The sequence below is a fragment of the Pundamilia nyererei genome, unplaced genomic scaffold, assembly GCF_000239375.1.
Source record: "Pundamilia nyererei isolate P.nyererei 1_Seehausen unplaced genomic scaffold, PunNye1.0 scaffold00041, whole genome shotgun sequence".
Classification (NCBI taxonomy): domain Eukaryota; kingdom Metazoa; phylum Chordata; class Actinopteri; order Cichliformes; family Cichlidae; genus Pundamilia; species Pundamilia nyererei.
The window spans coordinates 353,650-364,596 of NW_005187442.1; the positions used below are offsets into that span (position 1 = coordinate 353,650).

The 10,947-nt window shown below is 39.1% G+C and overlaps 1 protein-coding gene across 1 annotated transcript; it reads left to right on the top strand.

The window, feature by feature from the left end:
* Positions 1–4,334: 4,334 nt before the first annotated feature.
* On the top strand, positions 4,335–10,941 carry ostm1 (osteoclastogenesis associated transmembrane protein 1). Its single transcript, XM_005731000.1, has 6 exons — positions 4,335–4,806; positions 5,078–5,192; positions 6,471–6,568; positions 6,651–6,761; positions 7,160–7,325; positions 10,093–10,941. The coding sequence occupies exons 1-6, from the start codon at positions 4,429–4,431 to the stop codon at positions 10,146–10,148; spliced, it is 924 nt and encodes a 307-aa protein (XP_005731057.1). The 5' UTR covers positions 4,335–4,428; the 3' UTR covers positions 10,149–10,941.
* Positions 10,942–10,947: the final 6 nt, after the last annotated feature.

Below are 10,947 nucleotides of genomic sequence, written 5' to 3' on the forward strand. Positions count from 1 at the left end.
TGTCACACTTAAATGGTTTAGGTCATCAAATAAATGTAAATATTTGACAAAGATAACACAAGTAAACAGAAAATGCAGTTTCTAAATGAAGGTGCTTATTATTAAGTGGAAAATAATTCAAACCTGCATGGCCCTGTGTGAAAAAGTGCATGGTCCCTTGTTATAACATAAATTCAATGTGGTGTATCACATCTTTGGAAAGCTGAGTTCAATTTCTCTAGCCACACCCAGGCCTGATTACTGCCACACTGTTCTCAGTCATAAAATCACTTAAATAGGGCCTGCTTGACAAAGTGGAGTAGACCAAAAGATCCTCAAAAACCAGATGTCATGCTGACATCCAAGGAAATTCAGGGAGAAATAAGAAACGGTGTAACTGTGATCTCGAAAAGGTTATAAAGCATTTTCTAAAGAGGTGGGATTCCAGCAAACCACAGTGAGAGTCATTATCCACAAATGAAAACATGGAACAGTGGTGAATCCTCCCAGGACTGGCCGGTTGACAAAAATTACCCTAAGAACACAGCGACGACTCATCCAAGAGATCACAAAAAACCCAGAGAATAATATTCAAAGAACTGAAGGCTTCACTTGCCTCAGTTAAGGTCAGTGTTCATGCCTTCACTGCGCACGAGTGGCAGAGTTCCAAGATGAACACCACTGCTGAGCAAAATGAACATGAAGTCTCATCTCGGTTTTGCCAGAAAACATCTTGAACATCATGATCTCTAAGACTTTTCGGAAGATACTCTGTGGACTGACAAGACAAAAGTTGAACTTTTTGGAAGGTGTGTGTCCTGTTACATTTGGCGTAAAAGTAACACATCATTTCAGAAAAGGAACACTGTACCAACAGTAAATATGGTGGTGGTAGTGTGATGGTCTGGGGCTGTGTTATTGCCTCAGGACCTGGAAGACTTGGTGCGGTAAATTGAACCATGAATTCTGCAGTCTACTAAAGCATCCTGAAGAAGAATATCCAGCCATCTGCTTATGACTTCAAGTTGAAGCACACTCAGGTTCTGCAGCAGGACAATGATCCAAAACACACCAGCATGTCCACCTCTGAATGGCTTAAAATAAAATGAAGACTTTGGAGTCCTGACCTGAATCCAATGCAGATGCTGCGGCATGACCTTAAAAAGGGGTTTCATGATTGAAAACCCTCCAATGTGGCTGAATTATAACAATTCTGCAAAGATGAGTGAGCCAAAATTCCTCAGCATATGCTGTAAAAGATTCATTGCCAGTTATCGCAATTGCTTTATTGCAGTTGTTGCAGCTAAGGGTGGCCCAACCAGTTAGTATTTTTAAGGGGCAATTACCTTTGTCTTATATTTACATTTTTTTGATCAAATCTTTAAGTGTGACAAACATACAAAAAAAAGAAAAAAAAAGAAAGAAATCAGGAAGGTGGCAAATACTCTTTCACACCACTATATATGCATCTAGTTACAGCCCCCTTTAAAAATGTGTGGTGGGCTCTTCTCAAGTTGTTAAGACAATCAAGATTTTTTTCTTTCTTCAGTAATTTGACGTATCATATAGAAATGTACAGATACTTGTACACAAAATAGCTCCGTGTCTTACTGGAAAAATAGAACCATCACAAAGCAGCATCACTGGAAATTTTAACGTATCTGTCATCAAATGACTAATGAAGCAGCCAGAACATTTTCACGTTAGGATGACACACACACACACACACACACACACACACACACACACACACACACACACACTGTCTGCTTCCTCTCTCATTCTCTCTGTCACTCTATGCGTCTCCCTGACGATCTCCTCTTTTCCCTCCTTTCAGCATCACTTGCCATTACCTCTTTCAGTTGCACTTGTTCACAGTATAGAGCTCAGAGAGAAAAAAGCATACTTTCTAGGATGTGTCCACTTAGAAAAAGGAATAAACACATTTTTTCTTTATGTTAAAAATAAATGCAAGTAAAGCAAAATATTACCTGGATACTAACACTCAGTCTGTGGTTGTGACATGCAGGAAGCCTCATTTTAATGAAAGCAGATGGAACATTACTTACTCAGTTATTATATTTATATACATTATAAGGTTTTGATTAGATTAAATATATGTCTATGATTTGCCAATATATGGTTTTAACATTTCAAGGGTTTTTTTTCCTTTCTTTTTTTGTCTTTTTGGTAAGCTCCTAATGTGCACGGGCCCCTGGTACCCAGAATGTCCATTGGATAGTCACATGTACTCAATATGTGTTTATACATAACATATATTGAAAGCCTATATATAGATATAAGATATGGGTTTATATCTCACTGTTTGGTCATAGCTTCTTGTTGACTATACTGCTCTCCAGCAAGGAGCTTCTTTAGACTGAGTCTTGCTATCCCTCCCGAGGGGCTCTCATCATTCTCATCGCCATCTAATTTATGGACCTAATTAGTAATTTTTGTCCACTCGGTTGCTCTATTACATGCTAATGAAGGCATTTCTTCCCCCATCTGACAGTAACGGTCATCTGAAACAGTGATGATATGCCTGTTTTACTTGGTAGGCCACTCTGTTGATTAGCATCCAAAGAAAAGACATCCAAGCTTGGAGACTAATGTGACTAATGTGACCAATGTGACAAGAACACCTATAGCTCATTCATTTTAGAGCGTTTTAGTGACCAACAACAATAAAGATATGATGAATATATACATTTTTTTAAGTTATTTGTGAGGAAAAAATGCTAAAAGATGAGGTCTAACCATTCAATGCAGTCACTGCGGGCTACAAATAAGCAGGATCAGAGTTTAAGTTGTAATCACTTCTTCTTTCTGAGAGCTGCACTAGAAAATAATAAAGGAATGGGGAACATCTGAACAATTAGGTGAACTCCGGTCAGGAGAAGAAGAGTTAATGAGCTGCCGGTGCCATGTGCAGTTAGAGGAGCATCAGGGGCCAGAATCCATATTTATCAGCGGAGTTGTGCGCAGGCATTAGAATAGGCCGCTAATGCCGCTTGCATTCTCTCCCCCCTTATTTTCATTAGGCTCTGATGACTGCGGAATTGATGCGGCCTGCAAGTTATCAAGAGCCACTAATTTCACATTAACGACCATTGACTGCGCTTGCTTGATTCGAGGGGGTTTTTGACAATTATCACAATCAGGACTGGAGCCCAGATCGTTTACCTTGACTCCGTGATTATTTGCCTCGCGCCAAGCGCACATTGCAAAATTGTATGGTGTCAAAAACCCCGTAAATAATGAGGAGACCATGAGGACGGGCTATCTCTTTCCAGCAGGGACGCTCACTCACACCTCCCCATTACTCAAAGCGTCGAGAGCAACCCAGGTTAGAGTGCAGTGGAAATGCCAGCTCTTTTCATTTTGCGAAAAAAACAAAACAAAACTGTAATGGTGTCCATGATGTATGGGGAAGTTGACTTAAAGAATTCCAGTGTACAGTCATGGGATAAACCAGATCACTTTTCCAGTAAACCTTGCTTCTAAGTAAGTGGACCCACTTATTTCAAAGCGGGTCCCTTTAATTCTTAATCTATTTGTAGATTTACAAAAAAAGTTTATACTCAATAACAGATGTAAGAACTCTGTGATAGGCAATTTGCTAGACCCTTGAGCCTCATTGTACCAAAGCAAACACAGTATCTCACATTCCCACTAAACACAATTTAAAATATATGCTTACTTACTGCCCTGTAACTAATTTTATGAAAAAAAATTAATGCATAGATGATGTCAATAGGTTCATGGGCACTTTTCAGAAATGATAGGGAACAAGGTCAAGGAGTACAAGTAACATTTTTACAGTTTTCAAAAGCCTTTCAGAAAAGGTGTCTATTTTAACCATTGGAGGGCAAAATTACCCAGTACATATTTACAGAGGTACAATACAGTTTAGAAAATATATATATATATAGTGGATGAAAAAAATTAGGCTTTCTTTCATAAAAAAAAATGGCTTGAAAATGTCATGGAAGTCTTGTAAAATGCCTACTTTACCTTAAAGATGCAAATATGAGCATCTTATATGACGTAGAGGAGGGGCCCCATTGAGAAGTCATTTAGATTAAGCCCCTCCTATCTCCAGGGCCCCTGAAGACAGTCCTGTCCTACATTACAACTCATTATGTGCTGACTGCATCCAGTATGCACCTCTGAGGATACATCTTGTAATAAACTAACCATTTTCTTCTACAATGATTGCTGTTATTTTATACGCACTTAAAGTTTTTTTTAATCAGGAATTTACTAATGAAACTAGTTCAGATATTACTTTTCCTTGCTTTAAGTTCGACTTGAAAACATTTGCATACACTTCTAGGGGTTTACGACGTGCTCTCGCGAGATTTCACAGTCACATGATTAACGAGGAAGTCATAGGATCTCCAGAGTGAAAGCCAGCCAGAGATAAATCAGCTGTGTTTTTCAGCCATGTTGCCGTATAATCTCTACTTGTTTTTTGTTTTCGTAGCGATAGATGTTCCCTCTCTCAAGTGTGGAGACGTGGCACATCTTAGCGCCTCAGAGTCAGCGGACAAACTGGAAGCAGTCCCGTCTTTAAGCACCGCTGCGGTCAGTTCTCCTGTGCCCGCCGTGGACACTGGTTTCTCGTTCAGTCTGCTGTCTTCCTTCCCAGAGGACCTGGAGGTCAGCGACTACTGCAGCGACCTGCTCCACATATTCGGTCAGCGGTATGTGGCCTATGTGAACTGCTTGGTGCCCGCTGCTCGACCCGTCAAAGTATGCCAGAGCTGTTACTCTACTTATGGCAGCGTCGTGGAAATCTACAAAAACATCTCGTCAGATCAGGTATGGGCTAAAGCCATTTTCTGTGTTTTTCTTTGCTATGGAAAAACGTCTCCAGTGTTTGTGTGAAGACAGGCCTCCTCACGCGCATCTGTCGTCAGACACCAGTCTTGTGATGTGATGAGTGTTTGCTGGTGACACATTTGAGGAAACAAGCTTAATCCTCGCAACATCTTTTGCTGACCTGTTGAGATGGAATGGAAACACACATGCAGCACCTGTGCAGGCAGAAGGTAACTCGTGAGGTCCTTTTCAAATGCCCCTGTCTCCTCAGATGGGTCCTGGGAATGTGACCTGCAGGGACAGCCTTCTGCGCAGTGATCGGCTGATGCTGGTTTACCAGCTGTACAGCAATCTGGAAAGTCTGTGGGAAGACTCCAACTGTGCCCGTAAGTCTTCTTCAGAAGTATAAAACACAGGATCTCTGCATTTCTGTGAACTTCTAACGCACACAGAGGATTACATCTGGCCTAAAAGTGTGTTTGCTTTGTGGATGCTTTAGTGAAAGTAAACAGCAGATATGTAGAGCTGAGAATCATGTGATTTTCTTTTTAGTTTTTAGAGCCATGTTTGGTTGTGACTACATGATATAATCAGATATAATCAGACAGTTATTTGGGTTGCTTACAAAATATAGTTGCGAGGCTACTTGTAGATCCTCTAAGTCTCGTGTGACACACATTTTGTGTCTTTCTGCTGACGTCAGTTTGTGATCTTGGTGATCACTTTTAGAGCTCTGCATGAACAAATGCCTGCTTACATTACCAAACTCTTACACCCATTTATAACGTGCAGTGTTCTGACAAATACCAGTCTGAAAACTAAAGGAAACTGCACTAACATTACACTTGTGATCTGTGGACTCTTAAAGAAACTTTTCAAGAGCAGCTCAAGACTTATTTGTATAGACACACTAGTGGATATTATTGCTGTGTTTTAATAGTTGTATTTATTTGTTGAGTGTTGTTATGAAGCACTTTGTAATCCTTATCTAGAAAGATGCTAAATAAATACAACTTAATTACTTGCACGGTAGACTTTAACATTAATTTCTTCTACTTGCTCAATGCAAAGGCATGTTAGCTCATCCAAGGATCTGACCAATGAACATTCTCAGTGGAACTGGTAGTTATTTCCTCTATTAAAACTTCATGGAAAAAGTATCATAAATTCTGCGCTATGACAACCTTAAGTATCTTCAAAAGACAATTCAACACCAAAGCACCAAAATAGATTTAACTGAAAAAATTAAATCAGAAAGTCTTGCTTTGTGTTAAATTGTGCAGGCAACAATGAGTGGAGAAAAACAAGACACTCTACCTTTAGCTGAAGTCAGCACACAAAGTCTGCACACGAGTTCCTGTATTTGGTTTGGCACGGCACCTTAGCCATCAGCTATGAAGTGTTTCCTCTTTCCTTTTCTAAAATGACACTTAAACTTAAACAACTTCAGCAAAAACAAAGGAAAAGCAGCAAGTCTTTACAAACAAGATGCAGGTACTGGTGGATTAATATATTTATTTTTTGTTTTGTCTGAATCGTGTTTTTCTGACATTTGGCGTCAGACGTTGACTGCAAACTAACAAAAACTTGGTTCCAAGTGGAGGAAAATAGCTGATGTTACCATAATGCATCTAATGTTTCTGTTTCTATTCCCTGATTTGCAGAATGTGTCACTGGAGACTTGGAGAGCCTGACCAATGACACACTGTACTTCATGTCTACTCTCAATCAAACTCTCACCTGCTTTGAGAAGTATCAACAGGTATTTAGTGAACTGGGCGACGATGTCTGTCTGTCTCCACTGAGTTCATGTTCTGACGTTAGACTGTTGCACTTTTCTTTAGGGGAACCACACAGAGCTGTGCAAAAACTGCAAGAGCGCCTATGGGACACTGAATGTGCTGTACAGCCAAATGGAAAAAAACAGTACTCTGTGTATTGACATAGAGGATGCGGTATGTATGCTGGGAGCGGAGATAAGCAGACCTTTTCAAAATGGGAAAAGAGAAAGCTGCACCCTCTAGAGGAATCTGTAGACATCAATAGAGTGTTAGCCCAAAAACTCTCACTTCACCTTTAGCTGGTGACAAAATGAAAGTGTTACCAAGAACTTTTTTGTGTCACTTCCCAAAAGTCTTACCAAACGATATGTTACACGTCAATGTTGAAGATTCATTTTCGACTTTGGACGCAGAGCCCTAAATTAGTTTTTGTTTCAGAAGCTTTCAACCTAATTTTTGGCAGATGAACGCGGATGAATGGCATACAGAACTGGAAACCTAAGAGGGTTGAATTCATAGTAATATTGTCCTGTTGCTGTAGTCAGCTGAGTATTGTTATTGCCCTGTTTCAGATGAATATGACCCGCAGACTGTGGAGTAAGAATTTCAATTGTTCCTTCCCCCGGGAAGAGAATGTGCCCGTCATCGCTGTGTCCAGCTTCATGCTCTTTCTGCCCATCATCTTCTACTTGAGCAGCTTCCTTCACTCTGAACAAAAGAAACGCAAGCTCATACACCGTGAGTAACCAGCTTAATTCGCCCATTGTCAAACACAGAGATTTTTTTAACGGGGTTTTAGGGAGGGCTTGGGGTCTTTGTAGAGGGGAAAGACTTCACTATCTCTGATACTGGGGGTTTGGCTCTAGATCATACACAATGTTTGAGGATTTCTTTTTTTTGTGTGGAAGGGCGGATTCTGGTAGCCTTGAAGTGTTTAAGGGAATTTCTCAAGACTCAAACATATTTAAGGCAGTGGCTGTGGGATGGATCTGTAGAAGAAGAACAACATAAAAACAAGGGGTAAATTTAAAAGATGATGAGATGACAGAATTATCCTGTGCTCAATAATAGCAGCTTACTTAAGTTAGATTGATAAATAAGTAAAATTGCCTTTATCTTGTTTTATTATTTTAATTAAATAATCATACATATCGCAGATTCTTGATATGAAACAATTGGTTTTTATTCCAGACTCATGCGCAATAAAAACAAGAGAAACAGATAAAACACAATGAATAAAATAAAGATAAAGTAAAAGTAAAACCAAAAAAACTTTCCCACAGAGAAACCAGTCTCTTCACAGCAGATACTGGTAAGGTGGAAACATTAAGCCCCCACTGATCTCATTCTTAGAAGTACTGATATAGATTAGGTTTCATTTAATGCAGATTTAAATGAACAGACTCTTGCAGCTACAAAAACGTAATTTTATGCAACACCGCCTTGGTCTCTTAAGTAATAATCTCAGTCTCTCATTGCCTTATAAGCAACATGAAGTTTGTATAAACTTGCTTTCTTGTAGTTTGTCCACACGTCTGCACATAGAGCGAAGTTTGCAGAGTGTTTCACTCCTAAACCTGAAGAGTAGGATGCATTTAAATACATCATTAGTTATTACCTATAAATATTTTTGTCATCTGTCATTTGAGTTGTAATAAAAATTTAAATTCAATTTAAATGTATGAAATCTCATATTTTTGTCCTCCTTGGAGACTTTGTACCGCACATGTTCCACACCATGAGCTGCTTGAGACCACCACTAATAGGACTAAAGACCACACAATCATCTGCATACATAATAGGGTTCACTACTATAAATCATGCACCCAGTTTTACAGGCTTGCAACTTCTTCAAAAGCTCATCAGCATGAAGATTAAAATAAGCGGGGGAGGTGACAAAATTCCTCACTCTTGACTTTCCTAACTCCAAATGAGGTTTGTGTAGATCACAGGATCAGTAGTTGGTTCTCTAGCCGGTAACTGAAGATTGTCTGATCATCAGGTTGAATAGGAAAGTGTCGTTCCAGTCATCCTCAGATTGTTGGATCTACTCCACATTTATAATACTGACTCATCTACATCACAATTGCCTCCTGTCATTAACGAACCTAAGCCACTAATCTTAAATCAAAGCATTTTTTGTCTTTAATACCGTTTCCTAATACTCAGAATTAAATCTCTGCAGTGTGAAATTATTTTAGTGCTTGGGTAACATTTTTGCAAATTATGTCCTTAACAGTTGACCTGTTAGACACTATATTACAAATTTTTTTTATCAGTGCTGTTTATGTGCATGGCATTGTCTCTCAAACACAGCTCCTGCTCCATGACAAGGTTGTGAACATGAGATCTTTGGTGAACACTTGTATAAACAAACCTAATAGGGAAAAGTGAAAAAAGCTGACCATTTCTGGGATATACTGTGAACAAGATTCATCACAGTCAGGCTTTCTTTCTTTTAGCTTGCTTGACAAAATCTAAAACCACCAGGTAGAGATAACAGGTATAACAATGCTGGTTATAAACTTTCTCTTCGCTTCAGGCTTTATGCGCACTCACAAAAAAGAAGCATTTCATGGATCACATGATTCTTCTTCCACCTACTTATGTCAGAGGGTGGAAAAATGGTGATTAAAAATTTCTAAATGTAAACTATATGAGTGAAATGTAACACCACTGCAAATAATATGAGGCTAATGCTACATAAAGTAGTGAATCTTAGGATTTATCACAACGAGCTGTAAAATAAACATTTTAATTCATGTTAGTTAGTTTGCTGTTCTTGTACTGCTGTTCTTTTTGAACTGAATACGTCTCCTTAATCGAATGCATGTAAAAATTGCTTTAGTTTGAGGGCATATAAACATGAAATTAATTGTATTCATTGATCAGATATTTTTGGTGTGTTTCCTGTGTTCTAGTAGCTGCAGTTTCAGTAGTGTAAACAGCAGATTAGAACCATGTGTCACAACATTTATAGATTAGTATTATTTTTTTTTGTATCACCAAATTAATATGTGAACATTTGTGTTAAAATGCAACATACAGTTTGTGCTTTATTTGGTGGTTTTAGTGGTTTCAGTCAGGTCGGATTAAAAACCTGCACATGTAAATATCACCATATTCCTCTTGCAGAGAATCTACCTTTGCACTTAAAACAGCAATAGTAACAAAAAGAATAATTTAAAACGTGATGCTTCCAGCTGATTTTAAACTGAAATTTGGAGCTAACCCGCTCCTGACCAGGATATAGGCTCAGCAAAAGTTACCATGGTGATTTAGCCAGTGTAAAAGAGCCAATTTAACTGACACAGAAAACTCTTATTTTAAGATCAACATAGCTCGCTCTCACTTCCTAGTACACCCCTGTCTACTTCTGTGACAATGACCGATGCACAAATATTGTAAGCGACTTCCATGAATAGCAGTTGCAGCACAGCTTAGAGCTGAAGTAGCCAGTGCTTCTGATTCTTTCTGCAAAGTAATGTCCGTTTTCTCTTCACAGCCAGGAGAGCCAAATCAAACACGAGTCTGATGAACATTCAGGACAAACTGAGCTGAAGAGGCTGCACCTGCCTGGAATGGAGTATTGATTTTTGGGAGTAACTTTATCATCTCACTGCCTTGTGCCTGAAATTTGACCAAATCTGAAGAACTTAAGTGCAGCCTGCTCCACTGTTTTCAACAGGCTGTGATATCAAACAGTATTAAGAGGACTTGGAAGAACTGAACAATTGCAATGTTTTTTTTTATTGCACTAAAAGGACTTTGGAAAGGTGATAGCTTTTACATCTTTCTAGTTAATTTTGTTGGGATACCTGGAGAAAAATCCACAGTTACACCACATTTACATTCTGCTTTATTTTGTAAACTTTAACATTAGGGATTTCCATAAAACAGAAATAAGTAAATCATGTAAGTCTTTGAACTTGTAATCACGTGGTCGCTCGTGTTGCACAGTACGCTCTTAATCCACAGGCAGCATTGGCCTCTCCTTCCTTTTTAACTCGTTAACAATCTTCAGGTTGTTCACCGTATCCTGCTGTCACGGGAGTGAGTGAGTGGTTGAATGCAATACGAGTGTGTGCGTGTGTCTGTGTGTGCGCGCGCCTGCATCATGCGCTCTATTTATGGATTGAGAAATGGGTTTTCTGTCTCTAATGTATGTCCAGAAGAGAGATACAAAAAAGAAGCACTTGATGTCCATTACTGGTGATGTATCTGCTGTAAGAAGAAGAGGGGTGCACATCAGCGGGAGGGGGAGTAAATAAAGACATAACACACATAATGGAAGAGCACTCCACAGGACCACACTGTGATGTTACCTGTTTTCTAGTTGGTGTTTTTTTTTTTTTTTTTT

Coding starts and splice junctions, on each gene's coding strand:
- ostm1 (XM_005731000.1), top strand. CDS start 4,429: ATGTTGCCGTATAATCTCTACTTGTTTTTTGTTTTCGTAGCGATAGAT. Junction 5,193..6,470: donor GGAAGACTCCAACTGTGCCC/GTAAGTCTTCTT, acceptor CCTGATTTGCAG/AATGTGTCACTGGAGACTTG. Junction 6,569..6,650: donor GCTTTGAGAAGTATCAACAG/GTATTTAGTGAA, acceptor ACTTTTCTTTAG/GGGAACCACACAGAGCTGTG.